This window comes from Hemiscyllium ocellatum, chromosome 27, assembly GCF_020745735.1.
Source record: "Hemiscyllium ocellatum isolate sHemOce1 chromosome 27, sHemOce1.pat.X.cur, whole genome shotgun sequence".
NCBI lineage: Eukaryota > Metazoa > Chordata > Chondrichthyes > Orectolobiformes > Hemiscylliidae > Hemiscyllium > Hemiscyllium ocellatum.
The window spans coordinates 9,870,198-9,894,541 of NC_083427.1; the positions used below are offsets into that span (position 1 = coordinate 9,870,198).

Genomic DNA, 24,344 nt, shown 5'->3' on the forward strand with positions numbered 1-24,344 from the left:
TAACACACACCCCACAGTAATTTTATAACAGTCCCACAGCCCAGTGTTTATATAACACACACCCCCACAGTAATTTTATAACAGCCCCCACAGCCCAGTGTTTATGTAACACACACCCCCACAGTAATTTTATAACAGCCCCCACAGCCCAGTGTTTATGTAACACACACCCCCCACAGTAATTTTATAACAGTCCCACAGCCCAGTGTTTATATAACACACACCCCCCCACAGTAATTTTATAACAGTCCCACAGCCCAGTGTTTATATAACACACACCACCACAGTAATTTTATACCAGCCCTCCCCAGCCAAGTGTTTATATAACACACACACACACACAGTAATTTTATAACAGCCCTCCCCAGCCCAGTGTTTATATAACACACACAGCCCCACAGTAATTTTATAACAGCCCCCGCAGCCCAGTGTTTATATAACACACACCCCCACTGTAATTTTATAAAAGCCCCCACAGCCAAGTGTTTATATAACACACACCCCCACAGTAATTTTATAACAGCCCTCCCCAGCCTAGTGTTTATATAACACACACCCCCACAGTAATTTTATAACAGCCCTCCCCAGCCTAGTGTTTATATAACACACACCCCCACAGTAATTTTATACCAGCCCTCCCCAGCCAAGTGTTTATATAACACACACACACACACACACAGTAATTTTATAACAGCCCTCCCCAGCCCAGTGTTTATATAACACACACACCCCCACAGTAATTTTATAACAGCCCCCGCAGCCCAGTGTTTATTTAACACACACCCCCACGGCAATTTTATAACAGCCCTCCCCAGCCCAGTGTTTATCTAACACACACACACCACTATAATTTTATAACAGCCCTCCCCAGCCCAGTGTTTATATAACACACAACCCCACAGTAATTTTATAACAGTCCCACAGCGAAGTGTTTATATAACACACACCCCCACTATAATTTTATAACAGCCCTCCCCAGCCCAGTGTTTATATAACACACAACCCCACAGTAATTTTATAACAGCCCCCACAGCCAAGTGTTTATATAACACACACCCCCACTATAATTTTATAACAGCCCTCCCCAGCCCAGTGTTTATATAACACACAACCCCACAGTAATTTTATAACAGCCCTCCCCAGCCTAGTGTTTATATAACACACACCCCCACTGTAATTTTATAAAAGCCCCCACAGCCAAGTGTTTATATAACACACACCCCCACTATAATTTTATAACAGCCCTCCCCAGCCCAGTGTTTATATAACACACACACCCCCACAGCAATTTTATAACAGCCCCCGCAGCCCAGTGTTTATATAACACACACCCCCACGGCAATTTTATAACAGCCCTCCCCAGCCCAGTGTTTATCTAACACACACACACCACTATAATTTTATAACAGCCCTCCCCAGCCCAGTGTTTATATAACACACAACCCCACAGTAATTTTATAACAGCCCCCCAGCCCAGTGTTTATATAGCACACACCCCCACTGTAATTTTATAACAGCCCCCCAGCCCAGTGTTTATATAACACACACCCCCACTGTAATTTTATAAAAGCCCCCACAGCCAAGTGTTTACATAACACACACCCCCACAGTAATTTTATAACAGCCCTCCCCAGCCAAGTGTTTATATAACACACACACACAGAGTAATTTTATAACAGCCCTCCCCAGCCCAGTGTTTATATAACACACACCCCGACAGTAATTTTATAACAGCCCTCACAGCCCAGTGTTAATATAACACACACCCCCACTGTAGTTTTATAACAGCCCTCACAGCCCAGTGTTTATATAACACACACCCCCACAGTAATTTTATAACAGCCCTCACAGCCCAGTGTTTATATAACACACACCCTCACAGTAATTTTATAACAGTCCCACAGCCCAGTGTTTATATAACACACACACCCACACAGTAATTTTATAACAGTCCCACAGCCCAGTGTTTATATAACACACACCCCCCACAGTAATTTTATAACAGTCCCACAGCCCAGTGTTTATATAACACACACCCCCCACAGTAATTTTATAACAGTCCCACAGCCCAGTGTTTATATAACACACACAGCCCCACAGTAATTTTATAACAGCCCCCACAGCCCAGTGTTTATATAACACACACCCCCACAGTAATTTTATAACAGTCCCACAGCCCAGTGTTTATATAACACACACCCCCACAGTAATTTTATAACAGCCCCCGCAGCCCAGTGTTTATATAACACACACCCCCACTGTAATATTATAAAAGCCCCCACAGCCAAGTGTTTATATAACACACACCCCCACTATAATTTTATAACAGTCCCCACAGCCCAGCGTTAATTTCCCACACACCCCCACAGAAATGTTATAACAGCCTTCCCCAGCCCAGTGTTTATATAACACACACACCCCCACAGTAATTTTCTAACAGCCCCCACAGCCCAGTGTTTATATAACACACACCCCCACAGTAATTTTATAACAGCCCCCCAGCCCAGTGTTTATATAACACACCCCCCCACAGTAATTTTATAACAGCTCCCACACCCCAGTGTTTATATAACACACACACCCCCACAGTAATTTTCTAACAACCCCCACAGCCCAGTGTTTATATAACACACACCCCCACAGTAATTTTATAACAGCTCCCACACCCCAGTGTTTATATAACACACACCCCAGTAATTTTATAACAGCCCCCACAGCCCAGTGTTTATATAACACACACCCACACAGTAATTTTATAACAACCCCCACAGCCCAGTGTTTGTATAACACACACCCCCACAGTAATTTTATAACAGCCCCACAGCCCAGTGTTTATATAACACACCCCCCCACAGTAATTTTATAACAGCCCCCACAGCCCAGTGTTTATGTAACACACACCCCCCACAGTAATTTTATAACAGTCCCACAGCCCAGTGCTTATATAACACACACCCCACAGTAATTTTATAACAGTCCCACAGCCCAGTGTTTATATAACACACACCCCACAGTAATTTTATAACAGTCCCACAGCCCAGTCATTATATAACACACACCCCACAGTAATTTTATAACAGTCCCACAGCCCAGTGTTTATATAACACACACCCCCACAGTAATTGTATAACAGCCCCCACAGCCCAGTGTTTATATAACACACACCCACACAGTAATTTTATAACAGCCCCCACAGCCCAGTGTTTATGTAACACACACCCCCCACAGTAATTTTATAACAGTCCCACAGCCCAGTGTTTATATAACACACACCCCACAGTAATTTTATAACAGTCCCACAGCCCAGTGTTTATATAACACACACCCCACAGTAATTTTATAACAGTCCCACAGCCCAGTCTTTATATAACACACACCCCACAGTAATTTTATAACAGTCCCACAGCCCAGTGTTTATATAACACACACCCCCACAGTAATTTTATAACAGCCCCCACAGCCCAGTGTTTATATAACACACACCCCCACAGTAATTTTATAACAGCCCCCACAGCCCAGTGTTTATGTAACACACACCCCCCACAGTAATTTTATAACAGTCCCACAGCCCAATGTTAATATAACACACACCCCACAGTAATTTTATAACAGTCCCACAGCCCAGTGTTTATATAACACACACCACCACAGTAATTTTATACCAGCCCTCCCCAGCCAAGTGTTTATATAACACACACACACACACACACAGTAATTTTATAACAGCCCTCCCCAGCCCAGTGTTTATATAACACACACACCCCCACAGTAATTTTATAACAGCCCCCGCAGCCCAGTGTTTATATAACACACACCCCCACGGCAATTTTATAACAGCCCTCCCCAGCCCAGTGTTTATCTAACACACACACACCACTATAATTTTATAACAGCCCTCCCCAGCCCAGTGTTTATATAACACACAACCCCACAGTAATTTTATAACAGCCCCCCAGCCCAGTGTTTATATAACACACACCCCCACTGTAATTTTATAACAGCCCCCCAGCCCAGTGTTTATATAACACACACCCCCACTGTAATTTTATAAAAGCCCCCACAGCCCAGTGTTTATATAACACACACCCCCACAGTAATTTTATAACAGCCCTCCCCAGCCTAGTGTTTATATAACACACACCCCCACAGTAATTTTATAACAGCCCTCCCCAGCCTAGTGTTTATATAACACACAGCCCCACAGTAATTTTATAACAGCCCCCGCAGCCCAGTGTTTATATAACACACACCCCCACGGCAATTTTATAACAGCCCTCCCCAGCCCAGTGTTTATCTAACACACACACACCACTATAATTTTATAACAGCCCTCCCCAGCCCAGTGTTTATATAACACACAACCCCACAGTAATTTTATAACAGCCCCCCAGCCCAGTGTTTATATAACACACACCCCCACTGTAATTTTTAACAGCCCTCCACAGCCCAGTGTTTATATAACACACACCCCACAGTAATTTATAACAGTCCCACAGCCCAATGTTAATATAACACACACCCCACAGTAGTCCCACAGCCCAGTGTTTATATAACACACACCACCACAGTAATTTTATACCAGCCCTCCCCAGCCAAGTGTTTATATAACACACACACACAGTAATTGTATAACAGCCCTCCCCAGCCCAGTGTTTATCTAACACACACCCCCCACAGTAATTTTATAACAGCCCTCCCACAGCCCAGTGTTTATATAACACACAACCCCACAGCAATTTTATAACAGCCCCCCAGCCCAGTGTTTATATAACACACACCCCCACTGTAATTTTATAAAAGCCCCCACAGCCCAGTGTTTATATAACACACACCCCCACAGCCCAGTGTTTATATAACACGCACCCCCACAGTAACACACACACTCCCCAGTGTTTATATAACACACACCCCCACAGTAACACACACACTCCCCAGTGTTTATATAACACGCACCCCCACAGTAACACACACACTCCCCAGTGTTTATATAACACACACCCCCACAGTAACACACACACTCCCCAGTGTTTATATAACACACACCCCCACAGTAACACACACTCCCCAGTGTTTATATAACACACACCCCCACAGTAACACACACACTCCCCAGTGTTTATATAACACACACCCCCACAGTAACACACACACTCCCCAGTGTTTATATAACACGCACCCCCACAGTAACACACACACTCCCCAGTGTTTATATAACACGCACCCCCACAGTAACACACACACTCCCCAGTGTTTATATAACACGCACCCCCACAGTAACACACACACTCCCCAGTGTTTATATAACACGCACCCCCACAGTAACACACACACTCCCCAGTGTTTATATAACACGCACCCCCACAGTAACACACACACTCCCCAGTGTTTATATAACACGCACCCCCACAGTAACACACACACTCCCCAGTGTTTATATAACACACACCCCCACAGTAACACACACACTCCCCAGTGTTTATATAACACACACCCCCACAGTAACACACACTCCCCAGTGTTTATATAACACACACCCCCACAGTAACACACACACTCCCCAGTGTTTATATAACACACACCCCCACAGTAACACACACACTCCCCAGTGTTTATATAACACACACCCCCACAGTAACACACACACTCCCCAGTGTTTATATAACACACACCCCCACAGTAACACACACACTCCCCAGTGTTTATATAACACGCACCCCCACAGTAACACACACACTCCCCAGTGTTTATATAACACGCACCCCCACAGTAACACACACACTCCCCAGTGTTTATATAACACGCACCCCCACAGTAACACACACACTCCCCAGTGTTTATATAACACGCACCCCCACAGTAACACACACACTCCCCAGTGTTTATATAACACACACCCCCACAGTAACACACACACTCCCCAGTGTTTATATAACACACACCCCCACAGTAACACACACACTCCCCAGTGTTTATATAACACGCACCCCCACAGTAACACACACACTCCCCAGTGTTTATATAACACACACCCCCACAGTAACACACACACTCCCCAGTGTTTATATAACACGCACCCCCACAGTAACACACACACTCCCCAGTGTTTATATAACACACACCCCCACAGTAACACACACACTCCCCAGTGTTTATATAACACACACCCCCACAGTAACACACACACTCCCCAGTGTTTATATAACACGCACCCCCACAGTACAACACACACACTCCCCAGTGTTTATATAACACGCACCCCCACAGTAACACACACACTCCCCAGTGTTTATATAACACACACCCCCACAGTAACACACACACTCCCCAGTGTTTATATAACACACACCCCCACAGTAACACACACACTCCCCAGTGTTTATATAACACACACCCCCACAGTAACACACACTCCCCAGTGTTTATATAACACACACCCCCACAGTAACACACACACTCCCCAGTGTTTATATAACACGCACCCCCACAGTAACACACACACTCCCCAGTGTTTATATAACACACACCCCCACAGTAACACACACACTCCCCAGTGTTTATATAACACACACCCCCACAGTAACACACACACTCCCCAGTGTTTATATAACACGCACCCCCACAGTAACACACACACTCCCCAGTGTTTATATAACACACACCCCCACAGTAATTTTATAACAGCCCCCCAGCCCAGTGTTTATATAACACACACCCCCACAGTAATTTTATAACAGCCCTCCCCAGCCCAGTGTTTATATAACACACACCCCCACTGTAATTTTATAAAAGCCCCCACAGCCCAGTGTTTATATAACACACACCCCCACTGTAATTTTATAAAAGCCCCCACAGCCCAGTGTTTATATAACACACACCCCCACAGCCCAGTGTTTATATAACACGCACCCCCCACAGCCCAGTGTTTATATAACACGCACCCCCACAGTAACACACACACTCCCCAGTGTTTATATAACACACACCCCCACAGTAACACACACACTCCCCAGTGTTTATATAACACGCACCCCCACAGTAACACACACACTCCCCAGTGTTTATATAACACGCACCCCCACAGTAACACACACACTCCCCCACAGTAACACACACACTCCCCAGTGTTTATATAACACACACCCCCACAGTAACACACACACTCCCCAGTGTTTATATAACACACACCCCCACAGTAACACACACACTCCCCAGTGTTTATATAACACACACCCCCTCAGTGTACACACACTCCCCAGTGTTTATATAACACACACCCCCACAGTAACACACACACTCCCCAGTGTTTATATAACACACACCCCCACAGTAACACACACACTCCCCAGTGTTTATATAACACACACCCCCTCAGTGTACACACACTCCCCAGTGTTTATATAACACACACCCCCACAGTAACACACACACTCCCCAGTGTTTATATAACACACACCCCCACAGTAACACACACACTCCCCAGTGTTTATATAACACACACCCCCACAGTAACACACACACTCCCCAGTGTTTATATAACACGCACCCCCACAGTAACACACACACTCCCCAGTGTTTATATAACACGCACCCCCACAGTAACACACACACTCCCCAGTGTTTATATAACACGCACCCCCACAGTAACACACACACTCCCCAGTGTTTATATAACACACCCCCCCACAGTAACACACACACTCCCCAGTGTTTATATAACACGCACCCCCACAGTAACACACACACTCCCCAGTGTTTATATAACACGCACCCCCACAGTAACACACACACTCCCCAGTGTTTATATAACACACACCCCCACAGTAACACACACACTCCCCAGTGTTTATATAACACACACCCCCACAGTAACACACACACTCCCCAGTGTTTATATAACACACACCCCCACAGTAACACACACACTCCCCAGTGTTTATATAACACGCACCCCCACAGTAACACACACACTCCCCAGTGTTTATATAACACACACCCCCTGCAGGACGTTGCCATCCTATTGGTCGGAACATCGCGCATGCGCGGTCTCCACCCATCACCGCGCATGCGTTGAACTGTTCGATGACGGTTACGGGATGTTTTTGTCTCCGGCTGACCCACGGTCTGATAGATCGACGGATCCGGCTCGGTTCCGGGAGACTTCCTGAGCCTCTTCCTTCAGAAGAAACCGTCGGGAAGATACCATGAACCGTGGTCACTTTGCGCGGAGTGATGGCAAGTTTTTTTTTTGAAAAAAACGTTTTGCGCTCGGCTTCAAAAGACAGGCCTCGAGATCATCTCCGCCATCTTGTTTCGACGCCCTGCAGCAGTGAGCATGCGCGGCCGCCATAGCTCTGCGGCCGTTTGCGGCGTTGCACATGCGCGGGTGCCATCTGTGTTGCGTCATAGTCTAACAGGAAGCACAGTAGGTGTTGTAGGGAGCCTCCTTCATCATTTACAGTGTGATGGACCTGAAATTATACAGTGACAAATGGATTGTCTGTTAAAAAACAGTGATAGTTTCATTTCTTTCATGTGTAAATCACAAAACCTTTTTTTTAAAGTTGCATTCTGTGGTTAGCTGTTAACAAAGTGTCTAGCTATCAGCCAATGTTGAAGGTGTTAGCCCCCTGTGTTCTCTGTCTATGACCTGATGTTTAGATTGATTCTAATCCAAAAAGTGAGATAGCAGAGTTTTACATAAACTCATGCAGTTTTTGAGCAAAGTGCAGTGTAACTCTGCAAGTACAAATTCACCCCACAAAACATATGTGGGTCTTCGTCTGTGTGCGTGTGTGTGTGTGTGTGTGTGCGCGTGTGTGTAGGAATATCTGTGTGTGTAAAAACAATGACTGCAGATACTGGAAACCAGATTCTGGATCAGTGGTGCTGGAAGAGCATAGCAGTTCAGGCAGCATCGAACAAGCAGCGAAATCGACATTTCGGGCAAAAGCCCTTCGTCAGGAATGTGTGTGTGTGTGTAGTGCAATGGTGGTCACCTGTAATGTGACATGAACCCAAGGTCCCGGTTGAGGCCCTCCCTATGGGTATCGAACTTAGCTATCAGCCTCTGCTCGGCCACGTTCCTCTGTTGCCTGTCCTGAAGTCCACCTTGGAGGATGGACCCAAAGGTCCGAGACCAAATGTCCTGGACCACTGACATATTCCCCAACTGGTAAGGAACCCTCCTGTCTGTTGATTGTTATGCGGTGCCCATTCATCCGTTGTTGTAGTCTTTGCTCAGTTTCCCCAATGTACCATGCTTCCGGGCATCCTTGCCTGCAACGTATAAGCCAGACAATGTTGGCTGAGTCACATGAGTACCTGCCATGTACAAGGTGGGAGGATTTCCCACGCGTAATAGTGGTATCTATGTCCACAATCTGACACGTCTTGCAGCGTCCACCGTGACAGGGTTGTATGGAGTTGTCCTGAGAGCCAGGCAGTTTGCTACGAACAATGATCTGTTTGAGGTTTGGCGGTTGTTTAAAGGCAAGTAATGGAGGTGTGGGGAAGGTCTTGGCGAGGTGCTCATCCTCATTGATAATGTGTTGGAGGTCACGAAGAACATGGCATAGTCTTTCAGCCCCTGGGAAGGACTGAACAACGAAGGGTACCCTGTCAGTTGCAGCACGTGTCTGTCTCCTGAGGAGGCCGTTATGGTTCCTTGCTGTGGCACGTCGGAATTGGCAGTTGTTGAATTGAGCAACGTACCCCGTTCTTGTGAGGGCATCCCTGAGTACTTCCAGGTGTCCGTCACGTTTCCCCTCATCTGACCAGATCTGGTGTATGTGTAGGGGTTGTCCATAAGGAATGGCTGTTTTAATATGTTTTGGGTGGAAGCTGGAGAAGTGTAGCATTGTGAGGTTGTCTGTGGGTTTGCGGTGGAGTGTGGTGCTGAGGTATTCGTACTTGATGGAGATGCATGTGTCTAAGAATGAGACAGACAGTTGAGAGTAGTCCATGGTGAGTTTGATGGTGGGATGAAACTTGTTGATGTCACAGTGTAGTTTTATCAGTGACTCCTCGCCATGGGTCCAGAGGAAGAAAATGTCGTCGATGTTGGTTGTAGATCAGTGGGCGGCACGGTGGCACAGTGGTTAGCACTGCTGTCTCACAGCGCCTGAGACCCGGGTTCAATTCCCGACTCAGGCGACTGACTGTGTGGAGTTTGCATGTTCTCCCCGTGTCTGCGTGGGTTTCCTCCGGGTGCTCCGGTTTCCTCCCACAGTCCAAAGATGTGTGGGTCAGGTGAATTGGCCATGCTAAATTGCCCGTAGTGTTAGGTAAGGGGTAAATGTAGGGGTATGGGTGGGTTGCGTTTCGGTGGGTCGGTGTGGACCTGTTGGGCCGAAGGGCCTGTTTCCACACTATATAAGTAATCTAATCTAATCCTGCATAGAGAAAAAGTCTTGTTCGAACGTGTGCATAAAAATGTTGTCATATTGGGGTGCAAATTTGGTCCCCATGGCTGTTCCGTGTGTCTGGATCAAGAATTGGTTGTCAAAGGTGAAGACGTTATGATCGAGGATAAAGTGGATGAGCTGTAGGATGGTGTTTGGAGACTGGCAGTTGTTGGTGTTGAGTACTGAGGCTGTTACCGCGATGCCATCCTTGTGGGGAATGCTGGTGTAGAGTGCAGAAACGTCCATTGTGACTAGCAGTGTTCCCGGTTCGACTGGTCCGTGGGTGCTGAGTTTCTGTAAAAAATCCGTAGTGTGACAACCGAAGCTGGAGATCCCCTGTACGATAGGTTTCAAGATGCCTTCCACATAGCCGGAGAGATTCTCACATAGGGTCCCATTGCCCGACACGATGGGACGTCCCGGTGTGTTGGCTTTGTGTACCTTTGGAAGGCAGTAGAAGTCGCATACACGAGAAGTACGTGGGATGAGGGCACACAGAGAACTCCGAAACGTCGAATTTCCTGTTCCTTGGATGTTGCCTGACCTGCTGCGCTTTTCCAGCAACACATTTTCAGCTCTGATACTCCAGCATCTGCAGTCTCCTCGTTGTGTGATGTTTACCTTTGTCCACCCCAGTCCAACACCAGCATCTCCAAATCCTGCCCTTTACTGAGCGCTGTGCAATGAGGAGCATGCGTTCCTTCCGTCTTTGTTGGGGGTCTGTGTTGGTGTGACTGGGAGGAGGTTGCTTCCCTGGGCTGCTGCATGGAGAAAGCCTGCCCATCAGCGTTGCACCTCCAGAGGCTTGTTCGCGAGGTAGAGCGGGTTGCACGGAATGAAAAGGAAGCAAATCTTCGTTTGCAGGTCCCACTACCTCACGCACACCCTTTGCTTTGGCAGGGAGTTAAAACAGGGAGTTGATAACAGCAAAGACATAAGTTTGATGAATTCCTTTTCTTCACTGAATTCCTGCCCTGGACTGACAGTGATGGGTGTTGCAAACCTCTTTTACAGGCTCCGGCATGGGGATTTACAGACAAGAACCTGAAACGTGAAATGCCTTTCTTCAAATCATTGGCCTGTACAAGTAAGTATTGATATCCAGATTATTATCACTTGCTGAATAAAACCTCGCCTCCCAACCTTCTGAGTGGCCCCTTACCAAAATCTTCAGTCAGTGTCCTAATTTTTTATTCTGACCAGGAATGACTTTTCCTAATCTATCACATATTAATCTCTCATAAAAGCATTTATCTCATATCTCTCTAAACCCTTCCTATTCATGTACCCATCCAGATGCCTCTTAAATGTTGCAATTGTACCAGCCTCCACCACTTCCTCTGGCAGCTCATTCCATACACACACCACCCTCTGCGTGAAAAAGTTACCCTTGGGTCCCTTCTAAATCTTTCTCCCCTCGCCAAAAACATATTCCCTCTAGTTTTGGACTCCCCTACCCCAGGGAAAAGACCTTGGCTATTCAACCTATCCCTGCAGCTCATGGTTTTATAAACCTCGCTGCAGTTACCCCTCAGCCTCCAAAGCTCCAGGGAAAATAGCTCCTGCCTGCTCAGTCTCTCCATATGACTGCAACCCTACAACTCTGGCAAAAGCCTTGTAAATATTTTCTAAACCTTTTTTAAGTTTCACAATATTTTTCCTGCCATAGGGAGACTAAAATTGCATGCAATATTCCAAAAGTGGCCTAATCAATGTCCTGTACAGCCGTAATGTGACCCCACAACACCTATACTCGATGCAGTGACCAATAAAGGAAAACTTAACCAAATGCCGTCTTCGCTATCCTATCTACTCCATTCGCAAGGAGCTATGAACCTGCACTCCAAGGTCTCTTTGTTCAAAAACATTCCCCAGGAGCTTACCATTAGGTGGTTAACTCCTGCTCTGATTTGCCTTTCCAAAATGCAGCACCTCTCTTCTACCTAAATTCAACTCTATCCACGCTCCTCAGCCCATTGGCCCATTTGATCAAGATCCCATTGTGCTCCGAGGTAACCTCACTGTCCACTACACCTCCCATTTTGATGCCCTCTGAAACCTTACTAACCACACCTCCTATATTCACATCCCAAATATTTATGATGAAAAGCAATGGACCCAGCACTGATCCTTGTGACACACCAGTGGTCACAGGCCTCCAGTCTGAAACGCAACCCTCCCCAACCACCATTCTCTGCCTCCCACCTTCATACTAGTTTTGTATCCAGATGCCTCGTTCTCCCTGTATTCCATGAGATCTAACCTTGTGAACCATTCTACTGTGAGGAACCTTTCTGAACGCCTTACTGAAGTCATATCGATCACATCCACCGCTCTGCCCTCATCAATTCTTTTTGTTACTTCTTCAAACAACTCAATCAAGATTGAGACATGATTTCCCACGCACAAAGCCATGTTGACTATCCCTAATCAGTCCTTGCCTTTCCAATTACGCGTAAATGCTGTCCCTCAGGATTCCCTCCAACAACTTGCCCACCACCGACGTTAGGCTCACCGGTCTATCGTTCCCTGGCTTGTCCTTACCACCCTTCTTAAATAGTGGCACCACGTTTGCCAACCTCCGGTCTTCCAGCACCTCACCTGTGACTATCGCTGATCCAAATATCTCAGCACGAGGCCCAGCAATCATTTCCCTAGCTTCCCACAGAGTTCTCGGGTATATCCAACTTCATGCATTTTAAGACATTCAGCACCTTCTCCTCAGTTATATGGACATTTTTCAAAATATTGCTGTTTATTTCCCCCTGTTCTCCATCCTCCATATCCCTCACCACAGGAAACACTGATGCAAAATACTCAGTTAGTAAATCTTCCAGCTCCTGTGGTTTGACACGTAGGCAGGCTTGCTGATCGTTACTGTGACGCTATTCTCTCCCAGTTCACCTTTTGTGGTTCATGTATTTGTAGAATCCCTTTGGATTCTCCTTAACTCTATTGGCCAAAGTTGTCTCATGTCCTCTTTTTTGCACTCCTGACTTTTTCCTGAGGTGTACTCGCACTGCCTTTACACGGTTCTCAGGATTCACTCGATCTCTGCTGTCTAAACAGTTGGTTCTGATGTAACACGAGAGTTCCATTCTCGTGCGATCTTGCATTATCAGACACTTGTTTAAATGGTGCTATTTAAACTAACGGAGCCGGGATCATGTTACAGCCAAAACAGGAAGCTTTGCGTTCTCCAAATAACAGTCTAAATTCTTCATTGGCGTTAAAGCCAATTTGCGTTGAAGAAACATATGTTTTTGCAGAACTGACTGACCAAACCCTCAACTTCCCTAGTCATCCAGCATTCCGTACACCCACCAGGTCCTCCTTTCACTCTAACAGGAACGGAATGTCTCTGGACTCTCGGTATCTCATTTCTGAAGGCTTCCCATTTTCCAGCCATCCCTTTACCTGCAAACATCTGTCCCTAGTCAGCTTTTGAAAGTTCTTGCCTAATACAATGAAATGGGCCTCCCTCCAACTTAGCACTTTCACTTTTCGTTTCAGTCCAGCCTTTTCCATCACTACTTTGAAACTAATAGGATTATGGTCACTGGCCCCCAAGTGCTCCCCCACTGACACCTGCCTTAGAGTCATTAGAGATGTACAGCACGGAAACAGACCCTTCGGTCCAACCCGTCCATGCCGACCAGATATCCCAACCCAATCTAGTCCCACCTGCCAGCACCCGGCCCATATCCCTCCAAACCCTTCCTATTCATATACCCATCCAAATGCCTTTTAAATGTTGCAATTGTACCAGCCTCCACCACTTCGTCTGGCAGCTCATTCTATACCCATACCACTCTCTGCATGAAAAAGTTGCCCCTTAGGTCTCTTTTATATCTTTCCCCTCTCACCCTAAACCTATGCTCTCTAGTTCTGGACTCCCCCACCCCAGGGAGAAGATCTTGTCTATTTACCCTATCCATGCCCCTCATGATTTTGTAAACCTCTATAAGGTCACCCCTCAGCCTCTGACGCTCCAGGGAAAACAGCCCCAGCCTGTTCAGCCTCTCCCTGTAGCTCAAACCCTCCAACCCTGGCCACATCCTTGTAAATCTTTTCTGAACCCTTTCAAGTTTCACCAACATCTTTCCGATAGGAAGGAGACCAGAACTGCAGGCAATATTCCAACAGTGGCCTAACCAATGTCCTGTCCAGCTGCACCATGACCTCCCAGCTCCAATCTATCATCTCTCGGGGCCCTTGTGGTAAATCCCGTCTGCCTGCTGTCAGGGCCCCTGCCATCATTCACAAACTGGAGCGATCTCTAGTTTGTAGAGAGCCAGATCCACAGTGTCCCTGTGTGTGATGTCATCTCACAGCAGCGATTTCCGAATGGCATCACACGCACTGCTCCCGAGGGGTTTCCTCAAACTGGGAGGTTTCCCTTCGACTCCGGTCCTGCTAATACCCTTCCAGCAAGTTACAGCAGGAGGTTATGAAATTGAAACCGTTGAAATGGCTTCCCGGGTGAGTATTTTTGAGAACTCGGCTCGTGAAGCCTTTCCCCGGTTACCCGTTACCGGAGCGAGGTTCTGTGAATCTGTGGCTGGTGACGTTCCGTTACCGTAGATCTGAATCATTTCAAAGCCCCGATCATTTCTCTGCCGTTGATGACTTAATTCCTCTCTCTCTAGCAATGTCTCTTTGGTCTAGTGTTTAAAGTCATGTAGTCACGCAGCACTGAAACAGACCCTTCGGTCCAACCAGTCCATGCTGACCATAATCCCGAACTAAATTCGTCCCGCCTGCCTGCGCGTGGCCCATATCCCTCCAAACCTTTCCTGTTCATGTACTTATCTCGATGTCTTTCAACATTCAAACTGTTTCCGCTTTCTCCAGAAGTTCATTCCACACACGAACCACTGTGTGCAAAATAAAAAATTGCCCCCCCTCCGTCTTTTTTAAATCTTTCTCCTCTCACTTTATGCCCTCTAGTCTTGAAATATCCCATATGAGGGAAAAGACTCCTGCCATCTCCCTGATCTATACCCCTCATTATTTTCTAAGCCTCTCTAAGATCACCTCTGAACCTCCGAGGCTGCAATAAAAGACATCCCAGCCTCTCCTTATAACTGAAACCCTCCTTTCCCGGCAACATCCTGGCCAAGCTATTCTGAACCCTCTCCAAATTAACAGCCTTCCTATAATCGGGAGACCGAACTGGACACAATACCCTCGAAGAGTGCTGGGGTAGCATGGTAGCTCAGTGGTTAGCACTGCTGCCTCACAGTGCCAGGGACCCGGGTTTGATTCCAGCCTCAGGTGACTGTGTGGAGTTTGCACATTCTCCCCGTGTCTGGGTGGGTTTCCTCCAGGTGCTCCGGTTTCCTCCCACAGTCCAAGGAAGTGCAGGTTAGGGTGAATTGGCCATGCTAAATTGTCACATAGTGTTCAGGGATGTGTAGGTTAGGTGCGTGAGTCAGGCATAAACGTAGGGTACAAAGGTAGGGGAATGGGTCTGGGTTGGTTCCTCTTCGGAGGGTCGAAGGGCCTGTTTCCACACTGTAGGGATTCTATGAGTTATTCATGAACATCCTGTACAACCTCAATGTAATGCTCCAACTCCTGTACTCTGAGCAATGAAGTATGCTCAATGTCTTCTTAACCACTCTGTTTATATATGATGCAAACTTCAAAGAATTAGGAACCCGACCCCCTAGATCTCTGTATTCTACAATACTGCCGAAGGTGCTACTTATAATTACATAGTCTTGCCTCTGTTTCACCAAATGCAATACCTTGCAGTCGTGTAGCTCGGTGGTTAGCACTGCTGCCTCACAGCGCCAGGGACCCAGGTTCGATTCCAGTCTCGGGGAGACTGGGTGGAGTTTGCACATTCTCCCCGTGTCTGCGTGGGTTTCCTCCGGGTGCTCCGGTTTCCTCCCACAGTCCAAAGACGTGCAGGTCAGGGTGAATTAGCCACGCTAAATTGCCCGCAGTGTTCAGGGATGTGCAGGCTAGGTGCCTTAATCAGGGGAAATATAAACTAATTAGGTCGGGGAGTGAGTCTGGGTGGGTTACTCTTCTGAGGGTCAGTGTGGACTTGGTGGGCCAAAGGATTCTCGGATTTGAGACTCCACCTGCCACTCTTCAGCCCGTTGATCACTTCCCAATCTTAAATAACCTTCCTCACTGTCCAGTCTCCCACCAATCTTGGTGTTATCCACAAAACATGCTTTCTCCATTCTCATCGAAATCATTTCTATCAATGCCAAATAAAAGTGGGCCCAGCTCTGATCTCTGTGGGCCCCTGCTGATCCCAGGCCTCCAGTCCAAAAACACAACCCTCCACCACCTCTCCTGCTGTTTGGCCAATGTTGTATCCAATTGGAAAGCTCCCGCAGAATCCCATGTGACCTAACTTTCCTGATTGGTCTACCATGTGGAACCTTGTCTAAAGCTTTCCTGAAGTCCAAGTAAACAGTGCTCTCATTGAATCTTTTGAGAAAGTCACCAAAAAGATTAATCAAGTTTGTGAAACACTATTTCCCTCGCACAAAACAATGCCGAATATCCCTAATTATTCCTTATCTCCAAATGCGTATAAATCCGATCTTTCAGAATCATTTCCAACAACTTACCCACTGCTAATGTCAGACTCACACCTCTACAGTTCCCAGGCTTCTCTTTACACAGAGTCATCGAGACGTACAGCATGGAAACAGACCCTTCGGTCCAACCCGTCCATGCTGACCAGATATCCCAACCCAATCTAGTCCCACCTGCCAGCACCCGGCCCATCTCCCTCCAAACCCTTCCTATTCATATCCCCATCCAAATGCCTGTTACATGTTGCAATTGTACCAGCCTCCACCACATCCTCTGGCAGCTCATTCCATACACGTACCACCCTCTGAGTGAAAAGGTTGCCCCTTAGGTCTCTTTTATATCTTTCCCCTCTCACCCTAAACCTATGCCCTCTAGTTCTTGACTCTCCCACCCCAGGGAAAAGACTTTGTCTATTTATCCTATCCATGCCCCTCATGATTTTGTAAACCTCTATCAGTTCACCCCTCAGCCTCCGACGCTCCAGGGAAAACAGCCCCAGCCTATTCAGCCTCTCCCTGTAGCTCAAACCCTCCAACCTTGGCAACATCCTTGTAAATCTTTTCTGAACTCTTTCAAGTTTCACAACATCCTTCTGATAGAAAGGAGACTAGAACTGCACAATTTCACTGTTACTTCTGCCTACAGTGTTTAAATGAGACTATGTGCTGCTGTACTACCAGTTACGCACAGGTCGAAGGGTTTTGTGTAATCTGTGGGTGAGGGAGACGTTGTAATGTGGTAGAAAGCCTGGAATCTGTTAGGATAGAGATAACAAAGAAATGGGTGAGAGCTTTCGCAGCCAATGAGCTGAGACTAGGGTGGATTTGGGTGGTTTTACTGAGGTGGATATCAGTGGTCTTGGTGACAATGGGGATATGTGGTAGGAAATATTTCACTCGAATTGTGAACAGCCTGTTCAGTCCCACACCATTACCAGAGAGGGGGCTGGAGTCAGTGGGGAGGGAGTTAAGACAGTGCCTTCAGTCTTCATAAATACTTAAACAGAGAAAGTTTCTGCTCATCCGTAACTGGGTGTCAAACAAGTCGGGATAGTCTGTGACTGAAAGGTGCTAGTGTTCACATATGTATATGTAAGTTAGCTCGCTGAGCTGGAAGGTTTGTTTTCAGACGTTTCGTCACCATGACTAGGTGATGTCATCAGGGTGAGTCCCTGGTGAAGCGCTGGTGGTATGTCCCGCCTCTCTGTTGATAGGACTTGGTTTCTCAAGGTGGGTGATGTCATTTCCAGTTCTTTTTCTCCGGGAGAGGGAGATCGGGTCGAGATCGGTGGAGTTTTGGTTAGAATGCCAGGCCTTTAAGAATTCTTGTTTGGCCTGGCCTAGGATATGTGTGTGTTGTCCCAGTCTAAGTGGTGTCCTTCTTTGTCTGTATGTATAGAAACTAGTGACAGTATGTCGACTCTATTGGTGGCCAGTTGGTGTTCATGTATCCCGAGTGGCAAGTGCCCTGCTAGTTTGTTGGATGTAGTGGGGTTTTTTTACAGTTCTTGTATGGAATCTTGCAAATGAGATTAGTTTTGCTGGTCGTATCTAACAGCATCTTTCGGTTCATTAGTCACTGTTTAAGTGTGTTGGTAGGTTTGTGGGCAACCACATACGCCTGGTACCCTGGACCTCTAGGTAATGGAGGTTTGGTCGTGGTTTAAGAGATTCTGTTAAAGTTCCGGTCAGGTTAAAGGCCTATACCTCTCCTTGACCATGTGCCTCTCTCCCTTCCTGCTCTTTCCTCCCATAGAGGCCAGAGTCTCAGGTAGATTAGATTAGACTTAGTGTGGAAACAGGCCCTTCGGCCCAACAAGTCCACACCGACCCGCCGAAGCGCAACCCACCCATACCCCTATATTTACCCCTTACCTAACACTATGGGCAATTTAGCATGGCCAATTCACCTGACCCGCACATCTTTGTGACTGTGGGAGGAAACTGGAGCACCCGGAGGAAACCCACGCAGACACGGGGAGAATGTGCAAACTCCACACAGTCAGTCGCCTGAGCCGGGAATTGAACCCGGGTCTCAGGCGCTGTGAGGCAGCAGTGCTAACCACTGTGCCACCGTGCCGCCCAGGTAGGTGTGGATTGGATGCAGATATTGTGCTGAAGTTGTTGATAATACAAAATCCTTCGCTCTGTCTCTCCCAAATTACTTTGGCTTCCCCCCCCCCCCCCCCCCCCCCCCCACCACCTGAATAGCAGTCTGAATTTCCTGTAGGAGCAACTGAAAGGGAACCAACTGGATTCTGGTGACAGTGTAGCAGCTTTCATGATGACTTACTCCCAGTGCTCCCCCCTCAAAATTTCTCGCCTCATTTGCTCAATTTCCCAACTTTCTTTTGTGTGCCTTCTCTGATATTTCTTTCCCCCCCCCCCCCCCCACTGTTTTCAACAGTTTTCACGGGATACTAGAAGGTTCGGATTTGCAGTCAGACAACTCCAAACCGATGTGGTGATAGAGTCCCCCAACTCGGCGGAACTGGAATTTCGAACATGGAAGGAAACAGCGCCACTCCCGACGTAGAGAAACCGTACACGTGCTCCGTGTGTGGGAAAAGCTTTGCTGATTCGTCTTACCTGTCAGCACACCAGCGTGTCCACACTGGGGAGAAACCGTTCGACTGCCCCCAGTGTGGAAAGGGATTCACTTGGTCCTCCAGCCTGCTGAGGCATCTGCGACTCCACAGCGGAGTGAAGCCTTTCAGCTGCTCGGAGTGTGGGAGAGGGTTCGCTCAGTCATCCCACCTGCTGACCCACCAGCGGGTGCACACCGGGGAGAGACCGTTCACCTGCTCTGACTGCGGGAAGGGCTTCGCTCAGTCGTCCCACCTGCTGATCCACCAGCGGGTGCACACCGGAGAGAGGCCGTTCGTTTGTTCGGAGTGCGGGAAAGGATTCACCCATTCTTCCAAACTGCTGGAACACCAGCGGATCCACACTGGGGAGAAGCCATTCACCTGCTCTGACTGTGGCAAGGGATTCACTCAGTCGACCCACCTGCTGATCCACCAGCGGGTGCACACTGGGGAGAGGCCATTCACTTGCTCCGTGTGTGGGAAGGGATTCACTCGGTCGTCCAAACTGTTAATACACCAGCAGGTTCACAGAGAACCACAGCTAAACAGCTCTGCACTTCCTCAAACCAAGACATGAAGTGTGGTTGTTGGATGATTGGGACTGACCCGGCTGTATCAGAGGTGCAGATGCTGCGGTTGAAACGTTGAGAACAAGGAGGTATTTCTAGGTTAGCTTTTGGAAATGATGCCAACTCGCTGTACCTCAACACAGTAACACTGGAAGCAGACTGTCCACCCACACAGTATGGGAATTGGGATTTTCGGGTCCGTCAGGACTGGGGAAACACCGTGTGGGTCAGAGTTTGCTATCAACATTCACATCCAAGCCCGTGTTTCCTGGGGTCTGTTTCTGGTGATGTTTGGAAACCCCACAAGTCCAGTCGTCTGCTTGCACCAAAATAAGGTAAATCAGTTTCTTGTTCAAACTATGGGGCATCAAGCCGTTATCGTTATCTCGAACGCAGACTAGGTTCTTCAACAGGGCTCTCGGTCTCCACTGTATTCTCCATCCTCACCTCCAACAAGTGGAAGGAACTCCCAAAATTGCTTTGTCTCGTTTTCAGTGACAATCAGTTTGTTTCACCCAAGTAGATGTGGGAAGCTACGTCCAGAGGGAGGTAGAGCCTGTGTGTGTGTGTGTGTGTGTGTGTGTGTGTGTGTGTGTGTGTGTGTGTGTGTCTGTCTGTGGTGTGTGTGTGTGTGTGTCTGTCTGTGGTGTGTGTGTGTGTCTGTCTGTGGTGTGTGTGTGTGTGTGTCTGTCTGTGGTGTGTGTGTGTGTGTGTCTGTCTGTGGTGTGTGTGTGTGTGTGTCTGTCTGTGGTGTGTGTCTGTCTGTGGTGTGTGTCTGTCTGTCTGTCTGTGGTGTGTGTCTGTCTGTCTGTCTGTGGTGTGTGTGTGTCTGTGGTGTGTGTGTGTGTCTGTGGTGTGTGTGTGTGTCTGTGGTGTGTGTGTGTGTCTGTGGTGTGTGTGTGTGTGTCTGTCTGTGGTGTGTGTGTGTGTGTGTGTGTGTGTGTGTGTGTGTGTGTGTGTCTGTCTGTGGTGTGTGTGTGTGTGTCTGTCTGTGGTGTGTGTGTGTGTGTCTGTCTGTGGTGTGTGTGTGTCTGTCTGTCTGTCTGTGGTGTCTGTCTGTCTGTCTGTGGTGTCTGTCTGTCTGTCTGTCTGTGGTGTGTGTGTGTGTCTGTGGTGTGTGTGTGTGTGTCTGTCTGTGGTGTGTGTGTGTGTGTGTGTCTGTCTGTGGTGTGTGTGTGTGTGTGTGTGTCTGTCTGTGGTGTGTGTGTGTCTGTCTGTGGTGTGTGTGTGTGTGTCTGTCTGTGGTGTGTGTGTGTGTCTGTCTGTCTGTGGTGTGTGTCTGTCTGTCTGTCTGTGGTGTGTGTGTGTGTCTGTGGTGTGTGTGTGTGTCTGTGGTGTGTGTGTGTCTGTGGTGTGTGTCTGTGGTGTGTGTCTGTCTGTGGTGTGTGTCTGTCTGTCTGTCTGTGGTGTGTGTGTGTGTGTGTGTCTGTCTGTCTGTGGTGTGTGTGTGTGTGTGTGTCTGTGTGTGTGTGTCTGTCTGTGGTGTGTGTCTGGTGTGTGTGTGTCTGGTGTGTGTGTGTCTGGTGTGTGTGTGTCTGGTGTGTGTGTGTCTGGTGTGTGTGTGTCTGGTGTGTGTGTGTCTGGTGTGTGTGTGTCTGGTGTGTGTGTGTCTGGTGTGTGTGTGTCTGGTGTGTGTGTGTCTGGTGTGTGTGTGTCTGGTGTGTGTGTGTCTGGTGTGTGTGTGTCTGGTGTGTGTGTGTGTGTGTCTGGTGTGTGTGTGTGTCTGTCTGTGGTGTGTGTGTCTGTCTGTCTGTGGTGTGTGTGTCTGTCTGTCTGTGGTGTGTGTGTCTGTCTGTCTGTGGTGTGTGTGTCTGTCTGTCTGTGGTGTGTGTGTGTGTCTGTCTGTGGTGTGTGTGTGTGTGTGTGTGTGTCTGTCTGTGGTGTGTGTGTGTGTGTGTGTGTGTCTGGTGTGTGTGTCTGTGGTGTGTGTGTGTGTGTGTGTCTGGTGTGTGTGTGTCTGGTGTGTGTGTGTCTGGTGTGTGTGTGTCTGGTGTGTGTGTGTCTGGTGTGTGTGTGTCTGGTGTGTGTGTGTCTGGTGTGTGTGTGTCTGGTGTGTGTGTGTCTGGTGTGTGTGTGTCTGGTGTGTGTGTGTGTGTCTGGTGTGTGTGTGTCTGTCTGTGGTGTGTGTCTGTCTGTGGTGTGTGTGTGTTTGTGTCTGTGGTGTGTGTGTGTGTGTGTCTGTGGTGTGTGTGTGTGTGTCTGTCTGGTGTGTGTGTGTCTGGTGTGTGTGTGTCTGTCTGTGGTGTGTGTCTGTCTGTGGTGTGTGTGTGTTTGGTGTGTGTGTGTCTGTCTGTGGTGTGTGTCTGTCTGTGGTGTGTGTCTGTCTGTGGTGTGTGTGTGTTTGTGTCTGTGGTGTGTGTGTGTTTGTGTCTGTGGTGTGTGTGTGTGTGTGTCTGTGGTGTGTGTGTGTGTGTCTGTGGTGTGTGTGTGTCTGTCTGGTGTGTGTGTGTCTGGTGTGTGTGTGTCTGGTGTGTGTGTGTCTGGTGTGTGTGTGTCTGGTGTGTGTGTGTCTGGTGTGTGTGTGTCTGGTGTGTGTGTGTCTGGTGTGTGTGTGTCTGGTGTGTGTGTGTCTGGTGTGTGTGTGTCTGGTGTGTGTGTGTCTGGTGTGTGTGTGTCTGGTGTGTGTGTGTCTGGTGTGTGTGTGTCTGGTGTGTGTGTGTCTGGTGTGTGTGTGTCTGGTGTGTGTGTGTCTGGTGTGTGTGTGTCTGGTGTGTGTGTGTCTGGTGTGTGTGTGTCTGGTGTGTGTGTGTCTGGTGTGTGTGTGTCTGGTGTGTGTGTGTCTGGTGTGTGTGTGTCTGGTGTGTGTGTGTCTGGTGTGTGTGTGTCTGTCTGTGGTGTGTGTGTGTGTGTGTGTGTGTGTGTGTGTCCGGTGTGTGTGTGTGTGTCCGGTGTGTGTGTGTGTGTCCGGTGTGTGTGTGTGTGTCCGGTGTGTGTGTGTGTGTCCGGTGTGTGTGTGTGTGTGTGTCTCCGGTGTGTGTGTGTGTGTCTCCGTCTGTGGTGTGTGTGTGTGTGTCTCCGTCTGTGGTGTGTGTGTGTCTGTCTGTGGTGTGTGTGTGTGTGTCTGTCTGGTGTGTGTGTGTCTGTCTGGTGTGTGTGTGTCTGTCTGGTGTGTGTGTGTGTCTGTCTGGGTGTGTGTGTGTGTGTGTGTCTGTCTGGGTGTGTGTGTGTGTGTGTGTCTGTTGTGTGTGTGTGTGTGTCTGTTGTGTGTGTGTGTGTGTCTGTTGTGTGTGTGTGTGTGTCTGTCTGTGGTGTGTGTGTGTCTGTCTGTGGTGTGTGTGTGTCTGTCTGTGGTGTGTGTGTCTGTCTGGGTGTGTGTGTGTGTGTCTGTCTGGGTGTGTGTGTGTGTCTGTCTGGTGTGTGTGTGTCTGTCTGGTGTGTGTGTGTCTGTCTGGTGTGTGTGTGTGTCTGTCTGTGGTGTGTGTGTCTGTCTGTGGTGTGTGTGTCTGTCTGTCTGTGGTGTGTGTGTGTGTCTGTCTGTGGTGTGTGTGTGTGTCTTGTGTGTGTGTGTGTGTGTCTTGTGTGTGTGTGTGTGTGTGTGTCTGTTGTGTGTGTGTCTGTTGTGTGTGTGTGTGTCGTGTGTGTGTGTGTCGTGTGTGTGTGTGTCGTGTGTGTGTGTGTCGTGTGTGTGTGTGTGTGTGTGTCGTGTGTCGTGTGTGTCGTGTGTGTGTGTGTCTGGTGTGTGTGTGTGTCTGGTGTGTGTGTGTCTGGTGTGTGTCTGGTGTGTGTGTGTGTGTGTGTCTGGTGTGTGTGTGTGTGTGTGTCTGTCTGTGGTGTGTGTGTGTGTCTGTCTGGGTGTGTGTGTGTGTGTCTGTCTGGGTGTGTGTGTGTGTCTGTCTGGGTGTGTGTGTGTGTCTGTCTGGGTGTGTGTGTCTGTCTGTCTGGGTGTGTGTGTCTGTCTGTCTGGGTGTGTGTGTGTCTGTCTGGGTGTGTGTGTGTCTGTCTGGGTGTGTGTGTGTCTGTCTGGGTGTGTGTGTGTCTGTCTGGGTGTGTGTGTGTGTGTGTGTGTGTCTGGGTGTGTGTGTGTGTGTGTCTGTTGTGTGTGTGTGTGTGTGTGTCTGTTGTGTGTGTGTGTCTGTTGTGTGTGTCTGTTGTGTGTGTGTGTGTGTGTGTGTGTGTGTGTCTGTTGTGTGTGTGTGTGTGTGTGTCTGTTGTGTGTGTGTGTGTGTGTGTCTGTTGTGTGTGTGTGTGTGTGTCTGTTGTGTGTGTGTGTGTGTCTTGTGT

General features: G+C 48.1%; 1 protein-coding gene across 2 annotated transcripts in view; it reads left to right on the plus strand.

Moving 5' to 3' along the window:
- The first annotated feature begins 11,416 nt into the window (after positions 1-11,416).
- The window catches only part of LOC132828731 (zinc finger protein 239-like), a 50,195-nt gene continuing 37,267 nt past the window's right edge, over positions 11,417-24,344 (plus strand). Inside the window, exons 1-2 of one of the 2 annotated variants that reach the window (XM_060845851.1) lie at positions 11,417-11,490; positions 19,374-20,049. In XM_060845851.1, the coding sequence (XP_060701834.1) occupies positions 19,472-20,049 (578 nt within the window). In that variant the 5' untranslated portion in view covers positions 11,417-11,490; positions 19,374-19,471. Of the gene's footprint in view, positions 11,491-19,373; positions 20,050-20,128; positions 20,459-24,344 lie in introns of those variants that run through there. The other variant, XM_060845849.1, reaches the window with a different exon arrangement.